Source organism: Elgaria multicarinata, chromosome 6, assembly GCF_023053635.1.
Source record: "Elgaria multicarinata webbii isolate HBS135686 ecotype San Diego chromosome 6, rElgMul1.1.pri, whole genome shotgun sequence".
NCBI classification, from domain to species: Eukaryota; Metazoa; Chordata; class Lepidosauria; order Squamata; family Anguidae; genus Elgaria; species Elgaria multicarinata.
In genome coordinates this window covers 74031740-74051819 of record NC_086176.1, presented here as the reverse complement: position 1 = coordinate 74051819, position 20080 = coordinate 74031740, and the positions used below count along the sequence as shown (strand labels likewise).

The following is a 20080-nucleotide window of genomic DNA, read 5'->3' as shown; positions in this document are numbered from 1 at the left end:
TCTCCACAGTCACTGCAGCAATAATGTGTATTTAATGTAAGTGCTGGAATTCTGCCTCATAATGTTCCCTGTTGAATTCTTATTAGGTAACGCAGCTTTTAGGCAAGATAGAGACTTCAAACACAGAGCAAGACTCAAATTTAAAGGCAGTACAAGGGAATCAGCACCATGAATTGGAGCTCCTGGATCTCAAGTAAGTGATTGAAGCTTTTTAATTCTGTTAATGTGCCTAGTGGAACGGTTTAGATGGATGGTGTTGGCATGAGAGCAGAACGGAACCATTAATTTACATGCATTTGGGAATCCTGATGGACGAGTGAGGAGAAAAAGTCTGGTAGAAATATAGCAGTATTTCTTGCAAAGAAATTTGTCAAAGTGAGGCTACACTAATTTGCTCTTGCGCTTAATAAAATCAAATTTTGCGTCTCACATTTAAAAGCAAATCAAGGATTGCACCTTTTCATGTTATGGTCGCATTTCATTCTGACCTGCAGGGGTGTTTTGCATCTTCTTCAATTCTTAGGTTTCTCCATTAAGGGCCATGGTATATATGTTGAAAAAATCCACGTGAAGGCTGTACTACAGCTTTTGGTGGTTCTCCTAACACTTCCCAGGACAGTTATTTCCTTACCTGCTAAGGTCCACTGTGAAACCCAAGATTTGTTCAATGCCTGTTCCTGAATCAATTAGAGTTCTGAGGCTAGTAAATATCTATCATAAAACTGAAATAAATGGAAAACAAGAGTGGGGGGAATCTATGAGAAAAAAATAAACATAAATGAGGAATGAAACTTTGGGGGAGCAAAGGAGAAAAAGAAAAGTCTTCATACAAAGACCAAGAAATAAGTACGGATATGGTGCTTAAATTGAAGCTATTAGAATTCAGAATAAAAATGAGATCAGGATTACGAGATATTAAATGGCACAAGATACAATATGATAATATACAGACTGTCACTCTGTCTCAATTTAAATCTTTTTTAAAAAAGTTTTTTTTATTATTTTGAAGCAGAATAGTTGAAGAATACATTCCATTTAATATCTGATTGAATGGAAATGTGTTTCATTCAGGCATGAAGAACTTCAGGCCCGGGTGCCAAATCCACCCATCTAGCATTACTCAGAACGCCATGCACCTGTCTCTTACCCCAGGAAAGGCTAGCATTATACACCATCTGAAAACAGGCACGGAGTTTTAACCTACAATTAATTGTCAGAAGGCTCAAGGCAGACATGATTCTTTTAAAAAAAGAACAAGGAGTACTCAGAAACGCAACAAAATAATTCATAGCATATTGGAGGCATTCATGTCAAAAATCCTTTCTTAGGGGGCACCCAGTATGAAAGTCCCAGACTATGCGGCAGGGTCTTGCTATTTACTGTTTTACTCTGTACAGCACCATGTACATTGATGGTGCTATATAAAGAAATAATAATAATAATAACAACTATTTTTTGACTCAGGGGTTTCAGAATTTCAGTCCAAACCAAGGACTCTCCAGGACTCCTAGTTTTTTCTTCAAATTCTTATGATATAGAAGGAAATGTTCACAGAAAATCTTCAAATCAAAATGTAACAGCGTGATTCAAGTTCAGGTCAACCACAAAATCATGCAGTAAAATACAGCCCTGAATCATTACACTAATTATTGCTCATATTGTAAATGTATATGCATGCACACATACAGTTCATACTGAAATGTCTAATCTCTATTTTCAGGGTGGTTTTCAGAACCTCATTATCTTGGAGATCTGTTTCCATTCTGGTCTTTTATAGTTCAATCCACTTGCTGCCCCCATGAATACCTGATGTTCTTATTTTCTGCTTTCTTATATTTTCACACAGACTTCGAACTTTCCACCATAAAAGTTGTGATCATAGGCTAAAATACCATATTTGAAAAATGAATAGATTTTCAATACTGTCAAACAAAAGTAGCCATGGTAACTGTAAGAATAATTCCAAAAATCCATTAAGTGTAATACCTTCATTAGGCCAACTTTGTGCAAGGTTTCGAGATCTCCATATCTCTTCACCACTTGAGTCCAAATGTTTTCTAGGTATCCATCCATTGAGTATAAAGCCAACAGTTTCATGATCTTAGAAAGAAAAATACCAGAAATGGCAAAATTTGGATCTCTGATACTTGTAACATGGAATCTGGCATGGTAACCACATTTCACTGTTTGACTGGCACTACCACACACAAGAGTTTGGTTTCCTTGAGAAGGTCACACTGAGCTAACATAAAATTAGACAACATAAAAAAGCCAGTTTGACATATAGCATAACCATATTCCAGCCACCTTAAGATTTAAACTGTTTGTAGTTAGATACAGTAGATTTGAGAAGTCTCCAATTTTGACTGATATATTTTTCATGCTGTATTAATATTCACTACTAGTAATTAAAAAAGCAATTCTCTTTCAATATTAGGATAAATGGTATTTTAAATGACTTTAAGGATCAAATTCTGAATCAATGGAAATGGACTGAAAACGAGGTGAGGAGAACTGAACAAGAGCAAGCCCACCTCGCAAATCAGCTTCTTGGCACAATGAAAGACAAACTGGTAAGAATAATGTCATAGAGGTGAATACGGTCATGGAGGTGACATGACGAAAATCAGTATAGAACAAGGGTGGGCAACCTCCAGGCTGCGGGCCTAATCCACCTGTGGGAGTTTGGGCTTCCTCTGCAGGTCTTGTCGCCTCCTCAAGCCACGCCCCGTGGTCTGGATGCTACCATTGTCTTTGGGAGGAAGCAGAGAGAGGAATTCCCTTGTTATCTCTGATGCATCGAAGATGGTCATGTTTTATTATCCAAGATTGATATTCTGACATCTTTGTAACAGTTTAGCCCTTGTTTTCAGCATACTGCTGTTAAGAGTAATGTAAAAATGTTTCTTCTATGAAATGGGGCATTCCGAAAATGTATGGATTTTAATATTATATTACCTTTCAGTATGGGTGTTGCTCCTTCAGTTACAGGCACAACCATAATATACTGCCTGAAGTAAGTCTCCCGCAGATGGCGAATTGCCCACTTTTCAAAGAACTGCATTCTAAATTACACTTTTGTTCTTGGCAAATGAAGAACTCTTGGCTACATGCAGGCACTTAAGTAGAGTGTTTAGCATCAGGAAATCCCTGTTCCAGGATCAAGGCTATCAATGTTATCTAAATTAAATTTCTCAGAGAGTTCTTGATGCAACTGGAAAGGTACATTTCATAACACAGGAGCCACATATCCAGTTCCACCCCCCACCCCAAAAAGCAAAAAACTAAATAACGGATTATTATTGACATTGTATACCATATGTATATTAAGCACTGTAGAGTTTTCTTTGTTGAAGACAACTCATTGTGAAAAATCCCACTGAAGGGACATGGCAGAAGAGATCTGTAGCCTGTCGTACCCATTCTAAAAACCCAGAGCCTACCGTGGGAAGCTCATCTTCACCAAAAGCCATTGTAGAAGCAGGAGATGGCTGTGGTGACTGTGAACTAGGAACATTCTGATCTGGGATAAACACAGTGCAGTCCACACAATGGCCTGTCTATTTATTTAAAACATTTACACCCCACTCTGCAGCCAAAATATCTCCCAGAGCAGCTTACAAAGATCAGAAATAAGACACACCCTGCTTGCAGGCTTACAAATTAAAAGTTATGAAAGAAAAGGAACGAGGATTGGGAGGGAGGAGGAAAAAAGCAGACCTCCAACACTGGATTTATACGGTCAAACTACACACATAGCTATCAGCAATGTCATTTTTTCTTTACTCAAAAGGTAAGCACTGGGGACCTGATCCAGACTGGGACCTTAGCATGGGTGTAGTGGAGGTTAACTCTTTGTCCGCTGCTGTGATCCTGATCTGGATCAGGGGCCCTGTGCCTCCAATTTGTGTTGCAAGAAAGTGCTCCATTCATTTTATGTCTTTAAAGTAATGTGTTTTGATCCTTAGTTACAAAGTTCAGCAGATCATAGAGTTGGACCTAAGCACAGTCAAATGGCTGATGTTTCCTCTTCAGTGGCCTCAGCAGTGGCATTTGGTAACCAAAGAGAGGGTTCTGGAGTAGTGTACCTCTGAAGATACCTAGTATAGCTATGTTATTTTCAATGAGAATATAAAATCTTGGTCCTAAACTCTATTTGGATATGATTTTTGTTTTGCTACCATTTGAAATAATTTAAGTCCAGTAGAAAGAAACTTTTTTGGGGGGGGGGCACTGAGCAGATACAGGGATTTTTACACTATCCAATTACTTCAGTTAACAAATATCATTTAAGTTCAGAAATACATTTGTTATAACGTTGTGAATATTAAAAGGAGTAGGCCTCACTCTTCTGTCTTCAGACTCCACTGTTCTCCACAAATTATGGCTACAGTGTAATATCTAAGGGCAAGGGGAATTTTGAGATTCCCCCCCACCCAATGACTGGACTGAGGAGGTGCTTCTGAAGGCAACTGTATTAGATTCTTAAATCATGTAAGTCATAAGGAACAGCCTTTCCAAATAACCCTACAGAAGAACTCAGTGCCATCGATCCTTATGAACATGAACACAATTTTGGATACTATTTTTGCTATATTCATCTACCACATAGACATTTGCCTTTATTCCTCTCCCTTAGCTATCAGGGTTCACAAGCTAGACCACAATAGGAGGGTGACACTAGAATGCTATTAAACATCTTTTTTTGTAAAAAGCAATTTGACACATAAGAAAACTGTTATATAATCAGAAGTTCTTTATCAGATCATTTTTGTATGTGTATCTGACTTTAGAAATTATTTAATTTGGAGTTAAATATTGCCTATTCTAACTGCTCTTCACACTTCACCATATTTTGAAACAACTATGGAAAACTTCAGTTAATCATTTTGGTTTTTTTAAAAAAACCCTACTAAAGTCGTTTTGCTAAATGTATATTCTAGTAACTTTCTGTTGACATAAGGCTTTAGCAAAATTTATTAATGTTTTCTGATGAAGTTCGTAGTAGCATGATATTTGCTGTAAGGCTATTATCAAAAATAGTTAATTTCATGCTGTTTTTCCTATAGACAGTCAGTACTGCTGAATATTTCACTAAGATTAAATTGTTTACAAGCTTTCTACACAACCTTAGGGACTGTTTTATGTATTTTGCAACACTCTTCCCTCATTGAAAGCCCACTAGCTCTCTGGATCTGTAATCCACCCATCATTATTAAGAGCCCCTGTAAACTCACCAAATTCCTCCTGTAATAGGGCAAGACACAGATTTGAAGGGGTCATTTCCCCCAAACCCATTTGCCATAATGAGGAGTGCAGGTTGAAGATTCATTTGGCCAAGGTTAATTTGCTGATAGAAGATTATGGAAGGGTACACTGAACCACAATGAGATGATAGGGGACTAGAGCTTTCTTTTCAATTATCCCTACAAATAGATTCTCAAAGAAATCTGGGCTTCCATAATGCAACACTGTAGCCTCCATGATGGCAACAGCTCACAGTTACAAGTATATTAATGAGCAAGATGTTTATTATGTGGTTAAGAATTGGCAGTGTGTGGCTGCTGGTGATTTTGAAATGATGGTCCTTAATGGTGGGCATTTTAAAAATGTATATCCTGCCTTTTCCTCCAAGGATCTCAAAGTGGCATAGAGGATGTGTGTGTTCCCAGTTCCTCGCCCCATGTTTTATCCTCACAGCAGCCCTGTGTGTGATAGGTTAGACTGAGAAATAGTGATTGATCCACACTCAATGAGCTTCATGGCTAAGTAGGTATTAGAACAGTAGCCTCCTCACTCCTAGTTCAACACTCCGTAAACATTGCACCAGACTGGCTCTTCACCCAACATGAATTCTGTGCTACTACATGACAGTTAGAATTCCTCATTTAATTGGAGCAGGTACCCATCTTCTAAAGCACAATGATGAAACTATGTAAATAAAATACAATCTGTATTTGGTGACATTAAACAGATCATATATTGTTCAACTAGGAGGCTGTCTATATGCTGTCTTTGCCCCAGAGTGGCACCGAATCTGCACTGTGTCAGTTATATGATGCAGCTGCCGATTCGGAACCACCCCAGGGCAAATTGCTGAAGATGCAGAGCAGAAAAGTCAGGAATTTACTTCGGCTTTTCCAGACCAAACAAAGTCAGTGTGGCTCTTCTCTTTGCTCAGGCACTGCCCCGAGGGTGTTCCTGGGTGGAAGGCAACCTGCCATTGGTTGCCAGAAGCTGCGGGAGGAGAAAGGGGCTAGCCTAATGGCCACTGGAAAGCATGCACTGCCTCCCTTCATGTGCATAACTTGCTGCCACCCCACACCAGCAATACCGCATGGTTTGGCAACGGCATGGTGCCAACTCAGTGCTGTGAAGACAGCCCCTAGGACTAGTTTAAAGCCCATGTTGCCTTGGGTGCTAGTAATATGAGGATGAAACATACTGCTTTTTTACTCCTGCTGTGTCTGTTGTACAGAAGCTGTATGGTGGTTACTTTCCTTCAATGTAACAGAGGGCTTTTGGATCTCACTTCTTCATAGCTGTCACTACTGAATGATGTTAGTTACTTCCCCTCAAGCCTCTCTCTTTCTTCCCCCACATTTTAAAACTCCCCACCCCCCAGGGCTGCTTCTTTTCCTCCTCCGCTGCCTCAGAGCATTCACTGCTGATTCCACCGGAGCGGGCTCAATTCGCAAAGCCCAAAGCCCTCACTCTGTCCCCACCTTTGTGTTTTTCTCCCTGCATGCTTTCACGGTGTGGAGTTACATGGGAGCTGTAGTTCCCCAGCTATCTCAGGCTCCAAGCCAAGACGCAGAATCATACTGTTTGGCTATTAAAGCTTCAGCTTTGAACTTTTTCAAAGTTTCAAAAATAAGCAAAATCAGTCTGGTAGATTTCAAGTAATAAGCCTTATACTACTGTATTCTTATATAAGATTTTAATTCGACGTGGTAAGTTTTTACAGCAAAGAATTTACAACAGGGAATGAGAAGCAGTTTAACTCATGCTTGAAAGCCAGTTTTATGGGAATGAGTAGAATCATAGAATCATAGAATCATAGAATAGCAGAGTTGGAAGGGGCCTACAAGGCCATCGAGTCCAACCCCCTGCTCAATGCAGGAATCCACCCTAATATACAGTTCTTATATTGGTAATTCTATTAATTTATCATAATCCATCTCTCAAAAGGAAGCAGTGGAAAAGAAAATGGAAGATGGTTTTTATTACCTCTCCAAACGGATAGAGAGCACAGATAAAACAGTGCAATTTGATACAGACCTGAACCAGGTGAAAAATGATCAAAATAAACTCCATGCAAGGATTACTAGATTTGAAAAATTGATGTGGAATGAGCTGGAAGAAATTCAGAGTGAATATAGATCAGGTGAGGTTTTTTTAAAACAAGTATTTTAAAAAAGCAATTTATCTAGCCTTCTCATCTTTCAGATGTTTACCAAATCAGACCAGGAAGAGAGAAGTTCATGTCCTTGTGTATGGTTCATTATCCCCTCATATCTTGGTGAAGTATGCATCAGTCACTAATGACAAAAACCAAGCTGCGAGTTGTGCTCTCCTGCTGTGGTAGATGAACCAGTTTATTTTAGCAATAATTTCTTCAAGAACCAGAAGCCTTTCCAGATCAATACATTCCTAGTTAATTAAGGAAAAGCAACAAACAGAGCTAATTTCCTACTAAAAAGATATGTTTTCTTGTTTGAAGCAGTCTGTGTCTGGCATCTAGACCAATGGAGGGACTTGCTCTGCTAACTCGTAAAAGCTGTTAAGTTCTCCCATTCAATCAATATCCCCGAAAGAGACCTCTCCCAAGGTTTCCAGCCCTCTGTAGCGGCAGCCCATAAGGGTTGAGGGGCTGCCACTTTTTTTGCCTTTCCGTGTGTGTGTTTGTTGGAGCCCACCCAGTGAAAAATAACAACTGACACTCGTACCAGAATATGCTGAACATTTCGAGATTCAGGCATCAAATGTAATGCTTCCCCAATTATGATGCCACATTAAAATAGCAGAGCATGTGGGAAAATAATTAATTACAGCAGTTATAGAAGTGTGAATTTTACCTCCTTTTGCTGAGTGGGTTGCATCAGAGATATTCATATATATTTTAACGACTAACAAAGAACTTGTGTTTTTTTAATTGCAACTTCATGGCATGAGATAGAACTGATTAATTCAGTATACCTCAAACCAGGTGATAGGTAGCTGAAGGTCTGCCAAACTTTTAATGAGAAAAAAGCAGTAATGACCCTTGTTTTTCAACTTAACTTAAGCATGTCTGCTTTTAACCAGGATTTCAATCCATCCGTGACTCTCTCAACACACTAAAACAGATACAGACAACAAAGCTGAAACTTGAAGAAGAGAAGTTCAAGCAGGACATGAAGAAGATACAAAAAAAGATAACTGAACTTCAAGAAGATTAATGTCTTTTTAACATTTGCAGTTATACCATTGTGGGGAAGTGTTCAAAAGGCTGAAAAAATAGTTTCTCACTTGTTTTCCTGTATATCCCTAGGGCATTAGTAACATATTGTACAATAGCATTCAAATTGAATCATATTCATTGATTATAATTTATATTTTGGAGAAAATAAAAATTCAAGAGCTGCCACTAATTGTTGTACAAGCAGTTGCTTGATCTATTTTGGCTTTGGTTATTAATCAAGCATCCACTGTTACATCCTGAAATTCTCAAACCATAAGCCTATTTTCTGGCTTCATACATATACTAAGAAAAGGCCTACAAAAGTGTTGCAGCAAAATTTATAATCAGATACCAATATCACATATAAAAGGGCAGCTACATATATTTTCTCCTAAAACCCACTTAAATTTTATTTTAAAAGCTGCCCTTTGTGACAGCAACAACTGTCTTGCAAATTCAAATGACTGATCTTACATGCATAGTGTTCTAACTATAGATTTGTTGTTCCTTGCTGCTTTAATTTTGACATAACATACAAGGTATAGAAAAGGCCAACAATATTATAGAATGCCTGGAAAGATGGTGGGTGGTTGCAGAACTGGAGTACAGGAAAGAAGGATGTTCTCACTGCTGTTCTGCGACCCCCACTGTAACGATGAGATGGTAAATATGATTCACCAACGTTTTTTTTAACATGGTTAGATGACTATTTAGTTCTCTTGTGGTGGTATTTGCATGAGAGATGGACAAACAATCCAGAAACAAATCCACTTCACACACCAATCTGACCAGCCCAGGAAATGAACACTCATCTCTGCCTGCCCTCAAAGCATCCTTCTCACCTCTCCCTCTACTTACCTGCATGCAAAAACAGCTGTGGAGAACAGGAAGTATTACTTCCCCTGCCTTTCTGCCCTCTCATTCCCTCTCTAGCAGGCTTGAGGAGGTATGGACATCATGGACCCTTCTTCAGCCCAGCTATTAATTTGAGCCAGAGGTGGTCTCAGGAGTTTCTTAAATTCTTTCCTTTCCTTTTAAGAACCACAGAAATTCATTTTTGAGCTACGCACAGCATTTGTGCTATCATTAATCTATATTCATGTCTATATTGCGAAGGGTTCAACATGAATTCAGAAGAAGTCTCTACAAAAGAATAGCAGACCTCGGGGGGGAAAGTGTTCCTAAAAATTAGAAACGGCACTCATTTCATAGCTCTCATAAATACTTTCAAACTCAAGATGCTTAGCTATGTACAAGTGACCATCAAAATGGTCATAGGTTACACTGGTTGTGGACAAAGTATTCCTCATTTTCCTAAAGATACCTCCAAGTCACATTTTGCAATCATGCTAGGAAAAGAAACATTTTAACAGCAACTGTGAGATCTATGCCATATCTAAAATGGGGTTTTTCAGTAGAGTGTATGAATTAGAGATATAATTCTATTTCTGGGATAATAGAGTAAGCAGCAGATACAGAACTTGACTTCATTTCAGAGAGCTATTTAGTATTTCCATGTCACTCACTGCCCTAATTTAAAACATTGAAGAAATTACTTACATTCTACTTCCTCAGCCTCACAATCTATAATTTAGGTATTACATTTATTGCTCTTGAAATAGTGATAAATGAGTGATAAAAAGTGCTGACAGTGATAAATCTACAGATTAGATATTGCTAACTTTGAAAAAAAAGTCTTATTGCATAGGAAAGGAGTGAGGGAACTTGAAGTATGGAACTTAACTCAGAGAAATTCCTCTGATACAGTGGCAGCAGGTTGATTTGTATAGCATTTTACCTTCCCATCTAGGAGTGTCAGGAATGACACAGGAGAGGCAGGAAAAGTCTTGATTAGGAAGTAGGCAGCACAAGAACAGGATAAGTGGCGTTTACCTTTAGGCTTTAAAGTACCTTGTTAAAATCTCCCTTCAAGCAGTTATCTAAATATATATATATGGGATGCAGAATAGCAAACTCCAAAAGAACATACTGCACATCATTTTAAGCTACAAAGGGCATCCAGAACTGACATTTACAAGACTTGGTAATGTAGAGCAAGAGTTTGGAAGTCAAAAACTATTTATCCTAAGGTACTCTTTCATAAACTGAGAAAACAGAAGTATTTAGATTTATTGTAATTATCATCCATTCCTAAGGCTAATGGTACATAAACCAACAAATATAATGATTTTGGTAAAATAACAAACAAATTTGTTGAAATTAATGATAAGAGCCCACAATCAGTAAAGATCTAAACCAATTAGATCCTGATGCATTTGTGTCAAGAATACCCCTTTCTGGCTACTATTTACCCTTGCTGTAGACAGGATATGATGGGTACATATCTCGATTTCTTCTTTACAATGGGAGGATCTTAAACAGAGCAATGACATGTCAGTACATATTAAGAAACCCCATTCAGGCCTTTTGCTTCAAAGTGCAGCCTCCAAGGATGCAGTATGTGAAGAAAAATCTAAGAAAAGAATCATAGAATGATAAGTAACATAGTTCCACCCTCAGAAAAATGCAACCCAACTATTTTCACACATTTAACCTTAGATGGAGTTTACCACCCACTTTGGGCTGTATTTCCAAGCATCCCAAGTCTGAAAAGACTTTGTACAGGTGTAGCAGAAGCCTCTATTAGTCTCACACCATCCAACAACCTACTTTATTAGTATAAAAAAATCTTTCAAAATTGACCATAATGCAGGAAATTAAAGGATAAGACAAAATTTTCATTTTTGGCAATTAGACTTAACATCCATATATCGAAATCAAAATCAAGCAGCATATGCTTGAATGCGAACATTTACAGCACACAACAACACTGAAAGATATTGGCAACACAAAAGATCAATGGGGACAGCAAAGTAAATGCACTGTTTTTAATTTCATGTGGACATGGGGAATTACAGTTATGTTTTGTTGCAATCATCACAAGGCTCTGAGTTGCAGAAGAGGTTTTGCAAGAAAAAATGTAAAGATTTTAGGCAAAATGTTTCAACACATTATAGGGATTAATTCTCCAACACCATCAAGTTGTAATATTATTTTGCCCAAAAAGCTGCAGAAGGGTGAACCTATAAAGGAGAATAAAATGGATACTGACATGTATGGCAAAAGCTTTGGCATGCTATAAAGCAGCCTTCCCCAACCTTATACCCTCTAAACGTTATCAGTAACAATGCCCATCATCCCCAGCCATTGGCCATGCTGGCTGGGACTAATGGAAGTTGTAGTCCAAAACATCTAGAAAGCACCAGGTTGGGGAAAGTTGCTATAGGTGTGGACAATGTTCCAACAATTTTGCTTAACACATGATTATTAAGGCTGTGTTTCAAAGACAGAAACATGTTCTACTCTGCACCATAGCAGACACCAACTAAGCATAAACCGTGGATGGAATCTCTCAAATGATCTGTAGAATAAGTTGTGCACAAATCAAACAAATGTCAAATGAATTGCAACTGTTTAATGACAGATCCCTTTTAAAATATGTTCGGAAAAGTACCAACAAAAGTACTTAACAAAATGTGAACCCTGACTTTAAGGAACAATTGCTACGTGGATTTCCATGGGCCTCTGCAGTTAATTTTCTACGTCTGCCTCCTCATTGCAGCTCACATTAGGATGCTGCTGCTGAGAGTTTCTTGTCTAGTTCCAAAGCTCGAACATCCCCATTAGCTTTGGCGTTTGCTACAAGAGCCTGTAGGAGAATGGAGGTGGGCGGGGGGGGGGGGGGAGAGAGAGAATGGTACATTACTGCTAAGGCTTGAATAAAATCATTTACTTCCTTGCTGACAAGTCACGAGCTAAAGAGGTCACTTGATCATATGACTTATCCCAGGATCCACATGTCTAATATCAAGGCAACCCATTCATGGGCAATCTTCCTACAAGCTACGTTCCCATGGTAATCCTGCTACAATAGGAACATAGAGCAAAGAGATGAGGCACACAGCACTCTTTGCCAAAGCATCAGTGCTCCTCAAATGCACCCTCTTTTCATATTTAGTATTTTATTCCTCACAACAGCATAGCTGGGATGAAGAAAGGCAGTGCCAGACCCCACCAGTCCCCAGGTACAGAGAAGCAAAATATGACAGCAATTGGTAAAGAGGTTGCAGTGGGAGCCTAACAGCTTTTCCAGCTTGCCACTAGCAGCTGTCGACTTCTTTTCATGGCAAGGAGAGTATTTCCCCTTGTAGCCACCCCAGACATGCACTGATGCAATTGGGATCCGCTGCTTCTCTTGGAGAGCCAAACAAGTGCATTATTGAAGGAGGGGCAGTTCTACAAACAGCACACATTTTCTTAAGGAACATCAAATACTGGAGAGGCTTCTGAAATAAAAGTAAAGTTCTCTAGTGTTGTTTGATGACCTGGTAACTACTCTTGATTGGTTTTTTGCCAGTCACACATATTACTGTAATAATTAACGGCTGACACTACAAATTCATGAGTGTTTCCCATGGTGTGAAGAGAAAACCAAAGTTCAAGATCCTCAAGAATGGTTCATCTACTTAATATACTAGGGGTGGGGAACAGGTTTTAGGTGGGAAGCTGAATTGCCCACCACCAGGACCTCCATGGGCTGGATGATGTCAGTGGGAAGGCCATACCCCTGAAGTCAACAGGTCATGGCCATGCCTACTGACGTGACACCCCCTCCCCCATTTTGCTGTCCTCTGTGCTGAATGGGGCACCAAATTCCATGACACTTGCAGCATGGAACAGAACTTGGCTGGCACTGGGAGGAGCAGATGTCAGCTCCTCCCCATAGCAAGCAAAGTCCTTGGTTTCGTGTAGTGTGTGTCATCCACATGCAAATAGACTCAGACGGTGCTGGGAAGCTTTGTGTGCCACACATCATTCCCATGGGGGCAGCACATGACCAGATTCAATCTACTTTTCAGGTGAAGAGCAAAAGGTAGGTATGGACTTAAAAAAAAAACACCCAGTAATATAACCAAACATAAATAGATTCACCAACAACAAAGCATATGCATACTGCAGCTATTATAAAATCCACACTAAGCAAAGCACTTCTAACACGTGAGAAAAGTTTTAACCATACATCAAAAATTATGGAAAGATGTATTCTAGCTTGACTTTCTGGGGAGGGGATTCCATAACTGCACCACTATCACTAAATTATATATATATATATATATATGCATGCCTCAGTTGCTAATACATCTAAATTTCCCAAACAGTGGGCACACAGAGCATAACTTCATTAGCTGACCTCAAATAACAATCCCAACTATTATTTGGCCGTATCTAATTCCTAGATAAGGAATTCAAAAGGCGTTTGTACAACAGAGTGCTACTTACATCTATCAATTCATAATCATCTTTGGCATGTAAGTGTCTTAAGAGATACCATCGGGCAACTGATGCTACAGTTTCTGGATACCCAGGTTGATACACCACCCTTTCTAGCAAGCGACGAGTTTCTCTGCAAAGAAAACCAGAGAAATTGTTATGCTAATTAGATGTTACAAGATGTGAAGAGAAAATTACTAGAAAACAACTTTGAGTCTGTAGCATTTTAAAAGTTCAAATTAGGGCTTTCTATTCAAACGGTACAGTTTGCACAGCACATTTTCACATGCATTTGAGGCACTTAGTATAAAGAGCAGAACAAACCTAAATGCAAAAGTGTTTACACTGCGCCTGTTCTGATGACACTTCAGGCTCTGTGGTTAGCGAAACTGTGGTTCTCTGGGATTACCACTAACCATAAGTTGTTCTGTCGCACATAACACTTTAAGCCACAGTTAGAGCCACTAACCCTGCTGCACACGGTGTGATTGTGGTTAGCGAGTGCAGGGTTTAGCAAAATGCATCGCACAAGACACCTTAAACTCTGTTGCTTAACCAAAAGCCTTAACCAGCAGGGTTTAAGGTGTCTTCTGAACAGGCCCACTGTTGAATCAAGATAAAATGCTGGACTGTTCCATTAGAATGAAGCAGGAATTAGATGCTCCTAACTTCCTCTTGGGGGTGGCATCTGAAGTGTCTACTGGGCAGAAGATGTCTTGGCCACCACTGTGTCTTATTACTTGGCTCTCATTCAAAGGATAATCTCAATGTGAGTAAGAAAGCTGTATGTGCCCCCAGAGATTTTGTTTTCCATTTCTGTAGCAGTTTCCACTTCTAAAGAGGCAGGCCACATTTCATTTTTAAAAGCATTGCCACTTTGGCAATGGAAGCTGCTGCAGCGGAAACTTCACAGAAACCTGCAGTTGCAAGCCATTTCCCTACTCAGTTATGAATTCAGAGGTTTTAGGTCTCCCCAACCTGCTGCCCTTCAGATACGTTGGATGTAACTCCCATAATTCCCATAGGCCATGCTGGCTGGGAATTATGGGAGTTGTAATCCAACACGTCTGGAAGTTTGAAGGTATGTTTAATTAGGTATATTTTCATTACATCCAAAATTCTGACTACATGCCATGTAACAGAGACCAGTACGCACCTGGAACCCATTTTGCGGTTGTATTGCAGAAGTGCTTGAAATAGAACGCCCAGAGGGCAGAAGGAAAGTTTCAAAGCTTCTGTTGTGGCTTCTTGAACCAGAGATGGCCAGTGATCATTTGAAATATTAGCCTTTAAAAAACAACAATGTTCTATCATTGCATGATAATGGTCACTGGTTTTAACTGTGATTCCAACAAACAAGAAGGCTGCAGTTGGTAATCACAAATGGTAAGGAGTGCCCCTAGGCACACAACTGCATAACAGTTGAATCAAACAATATTTATATCGAATTTCAAAACAGTGACTTATTTTACAACAACAACAATTATAAGGTAGTTCAACCAAACAAATTAGTAACATCAATTATAAAGCGGTTCAATCAAACAACATAGAATAGGGAGTAAATAATGACTTCCCAAACATTACATTGACAACGAAAATACTGTTTTTAAAGTCCCTACATTGATGTTGTTACGATAGACTGAATTATTTTTATGACAATGAAATTATTACAATAGACCGAATTATTTCTATAACAGGAGTCCGGATTAGTGTCCCATTTCGTGTTACTTCCTTAGATATACGGTCATTAAGCGTCGCCATGTACGAGCATAAGCCGTAGGGGTGTTGGCTGGAGATAGCAAGTCCAAATCTCCTTTTAATTATCTGACGCCTTCTTTCTACAGGAATTCTCTTTTGCCCCAGCTAAGAATGTATTAGCTTCAAGTCGATGAAACAGCAATTTTAGAAAAAGCACTGGCTACTTCAGGACTGTGTATAAGTCCTGTCCAACTAACAATTGGACAGCTGGAATGATGAAGTATCAAAATGTGCTTGCCTAACACTTCAGTAAAAAAAACAATCACCTTAATAACTCTGCCTTGAACACTTGTGGGAAAGATGCCATCAGTTCTTCATAAACTGTGCTTCTTTCTGATACCATGGAATGCTGTTTCTATATTTCCTTTACAATTAAATGAAATCAAACTCCTCTGAGCAGTGTTGGTTGCTTACTAATGCTATTTATTTATTTATTTATTACATTTTTATACCACCCAATAGCCGAAGCCCTCTGGGCGGTTCACAAAAATTAAAACCATGAAGAGCATAAAAAAAACCAACAAATTTAAAACACAAATACAAAATACAATATAAAAAGCACTGACTTTTTAGCACTGACTTTCATAGTACATTTCTAATGAATGCTGGCTAGTGTAAATTACCTTATCATACAGTTTGTATGGGAAAAACTTCCTGCCCATAAATTTTCTCTGATTTTACACATAGTCATAAAAGGAAAAGCACCCTATTACATTTTAAACTCAGATTATGGTAATCAGAGCATTTGATCATTGAATAAGTTAGCTCTCTTACCATGCAGATTTCCAGGGCAAGGTTAGCAAGCCTAAGTAGACTAGAGAGCTTCCCACTCCAGTTGCCCTGCTGGGATGCCAGTTGCAGACTTTTTCGGTAACACATCTCTGCAGCAACCATCATTCCCTGAGATCGGTACACTTGTGCCAACCACTGGAGAGAAAGGAACAAAGTTCATTTTTTAGACTAACAGCTTTGTTTTTATTGTTATTGCATACTTAATTCCTAGTCTCATAATTACATAAAACATTCTTTTAAAAAACAAAAACAAAAACCCCATGAACAGCAAAAGTTACTTTAAAGTAAGTAAAAAGGGTTGATACCCAAAATATAAGCATCTGCAAAGTGTCTTACTGTTCATTAGCAGTATAATGTAGAATTCTATATAGAGGTCCATTAAGAGTATATTAGATTTGGGTAAAAGGGAACATAGAGCTGGAGGTCAGTGACTCTGCCTATTGCTTAGATATGTAACTTATTCTGGGATTATGAGAAAGTATTAAAGATCCTGGACAGCTTCCTCTCTTAAGTGCTGCAGCTGGTAGCATAAGGCAGAATTCTCAAGTTGCTCTATGAAACATCCCCTCCAGATAGAGGGTTTTCATGAGTATCAGCACAGGTAACATCTGCAGATCACATTGTGCTCAATAGTGCTACCTAAAATGTACTAGGAAAATTAGTGCTACTAGGGAAACAAATGTCACCCACAAAAAACTGCAGCACTATTGTCATCGGTAGGCATTCACACAGCTATTGTTGGAAAGGGATGGCTGCATAAATTCCAAATCCGCATGCTGAATGGGCCTGTTGGAGTGCACACACACATTTGGGAATGACTCAAGAGGAGTTGATTTTGGTGCTGAACAGCTATATCCTTTCTCCCTCCCACCTTTCTCTACCTCTGCTAGGCATCCCCTAAATACACTAAGATGGCACATTGTTTTAACTGCTTTTACTGCTTTTAAATTATATATTGTTTTAACTTGGTTCATGGTTTAATTTGTTTTTAACTGTGCATATTTATTGCACAGATATGCTTTTATCTGTACGCCGCTCTGAGATCTTAATGATATAGGGCAGGATATAAATGTTCTAAATAAATAAATAATAAATAAATAGCACACAGTCTAACAGAACCCTAGAATTTAACTCGTGGAAAGGTATGCTTTCACCAAGCACAGATGCACCTTCTCCAGCATCTTATATCTCTCCTTCTCTGCACCTCCCAATAAAATCCTGGGTTTTTACTCTAGTCTAAGCTACTGTAGTTTCATTTTTGCCTCTGCTGAGCTCATTTAGCCCTGTAAGTAATTATTTAGGAAAAGGACACTCACTACCTGCTCTGCTTGCCTGCGCTTCACTAACTTTCCCATAATTCCCCTACTGCCCCTGCCACTCTACACCCCACCCCTGCCAGAACATATCTGAGCTTGGCTTTGCAATGGTGAGTACATGCACTGCCCACGCGCACACCCTCTCCAATTTTCTAAAGGACAGCAGCCCTTTCAGGATCATACAGAGAGAAAGAAGCCAGTTAAGGGGTGTTATGTCAAAGATACAAAGCTCCGCATCAGAATATAAGAGCATCCCTGCTGAATCAGATTGAAGACTTTGCTAGTCAGGCATTCTGTTTCCACAGTGGCTAAGCAGGTGCTAATGGGAAGCTCACAAAAGACACAAGCACAACAACACCCTCCCACTTGTGTTCCCAGGAGGTATTCAGAGGCATCCTGCCTCTAATGTTGCTGGCAATATATAGATGTTTGCCACAACTCTACTCCCTTAAATGCATCATTTGAGATGCTTCCTGATCCTTCCATTCTGTGCAAGCCCATTTCGTTTGTCCCCCTTGTCTCCTCTTCACATGACTGTCCCCAGGCTGAAAATCAGGCTTGGAAGAGACCCCCACCTTCACTTGGCAAGCTGTTTTTGTCTCCTCAAGACCCTCTTTTTAGCAAAGCCTCCCCTGAATCAACCAAGCTTCATTTCATTCGCACTGCAACTGTCACCAACTCATATCCCATATCCCTGCACTCCTCACCAGCCCTGAGTTCTTTTCCCCACTCGATGTAACTCACCCATACCCTAGCATGCAGTTTACCAAAATGCTTTAAATATCAGCACTACAAAGAAGCAGAAGAAATATGCTGCATAATAATCGTAGGTATTAAAACTTTGCCAGGCATTTGTATTTTTCCATTGTGTTCTTGAATCTATACTGCTGTAGAAGTGTCATTCATTTAGTTTATCAAGACGTTGGTAAAGATACTTTTACTGGAAATGTATTGGCAAAGATGGGCCAGAAACTCAAAAAGTAGTCTGATAATATCAAGAGATGTGGAAGCTCAAAAGAAGCTTCCAAGAAATGATTACATCAGTACTATTCCTTAAGTAGCAAAAAACAGCACCACCCATACATAACAGCGCAATATCAACAGCCTTGAGCAATTCCAAGGCTTGTAGAAGTACAGCTCCCCAAAACAGCCAAATGGAACCCCTAAAACAGCCAAATGAGGGAATGCTGCTCAGTGAGCACAGAATACAGGCTGACTGTTTGGGGAGTTGGGGAAGAATAGAAAATAAAGGTGGGGGTGAGACAGAATGTCCAGAAGTCTAAACGTACTCCATGTTGCAATATTTTCTTTCAACTCCCACTTGTCCAGTATTAATGTGATTTGGGCACAGAATATTGAGATTTGTTTAATTTTCCCAAACCAAACAATCTGACTGTAATATCACACACACACACACACCTGTATATCCATATCTATCTATCTATCTATCTATCTATCTATCTATGGATTTGGTAACGAACTGTAGTAGTTGAAACTTATTGTATGTTAGAGCAAAAAGAAAGGGAACAAGAGAAAAAGCTTGCAAAATTTTAACAGATGTACTAGATATGCCTAAATTAATAAAATCAAATTTGTTAAACAAAGTTTTGTTATGTAATGATTGTGAAACAAGATTAAAGAGGAGCAATGTTTTTTTCCCCTTCAGTGTTTTAGTATATAGTACTTTCTCAAGCAAGCCTGCTCTTCTTTTATGAATTGGGTATTTGTATAAGTTCATAGTGATAATACAGAAGGAATTGCAACAGGAGGAAAGAGGGCACATGTGGTAGAAGAACTGGGTAGTTCTACATCTTAAATGCCCCCCTCCCCTCTGCTGCCCTGTGCAGATTGGGGTGTTTTTTAAAAAAGATTTTGTTATCCAGAAATAGTGAAAAAACAGCTCTGCATTTAACTACTCTTTGTTCTTTTAGTTATTGGCCATGGTGTTAAACCATTTTTGCTTGCATTAATGAAGTGCAAAAAGCCATATTCTCTGGGCAAGGTATCAAATGCATTTAAGTGCAGAAGAATGGAATCAAATAGAATATTGCAAAGACTACTTTGATTCTAAAGATCAACTGAAGAAGCTACCAAGAACCAATGTGCTGATGCAGGATTAGAGTTATTGATAGTATCTATTCTTCCACAGGCAGTCATGTCAACTTCTATTGACTTTAATGGTGTGATACTGATGGCAGCAGGACAAGTAAATGGCCTGACTGTAAAACTTGCTTCACCTGCAAAACTACATTCAGTATGTGTGCGTGTGTCCATGCATAACTGAGTGAAAGAGGGGAGACAAGCACAAGCACGTACATTCCCAGTATATTCCTATAGGCAGATATACCTATTTGAAAGACGCAAGTAAAAAAACACCTGCTCAACTACATCCTATAGCCTTGGGCATACTTGGTTGGATCCAGATTTAGGTGAATGCAAG

General features: G+C 39.1%; 2 protein-coding genes across 3 annotated transcripts in view; one reads left to right on the top strand and one right to left on the bottom strand.

The window, feature by feature from the left end:
* The window catches only part of FAM81B (family with sequence similarity 81 member B), a 33118-nt gene extending 24644 nt beyond the window's left edge, over positions 1-8474 (top strand). The window contains exons 7-10 of the mRNA XM_063128620.1: positions 87-193; positions 2438-2573; positions 7192-7387; positions 8308-8474. Coding sequence (XP_062984690.1) covers positions 87-193; positions 2438-2573; positions 7192-7387; positions 8308-8441 — 573 coding nt within the window. The 3' untranslated portion in view covers positions 8442-8474. The remainder of the gene's footprint in view (positions 1-86; positions 194-2437; positions 2574-7191; positions 7388-8307) is intronic.
* Positions 8475-11317: 2843 nt separating this feature from the next.
* The window catches only part of SKIC3 (SKI3 subunit of superkiller complex), a 65330-nt gene continuing 56567 nt past the window's right edge, over positions 11318-20080 (bottom strand). For both annotated transcript variants that reach the window (XM_063129597.1, XM_063129599.1), the window contains exons 38-41: positions 16307-16459; positions 14931-15061; positions 13784-13907; positions 11318-12152 (exon numbers count right to left, since the gene is read on the bottom strand). In XM_063129597.1, coding sequence (XP_062985667.1) covers positions 12072-12152; positions 13784-13907; positions 14931-15061; positions 16307-16459 — 489 coding nt within the window. In that variant the 3' untranslated portion in view covers positions 11318-12071. The remainder of the gene's footprint in view (positions 12153-13783; positions 13908-14930; positions 15062-16306; positions 16460-20080) is intronic.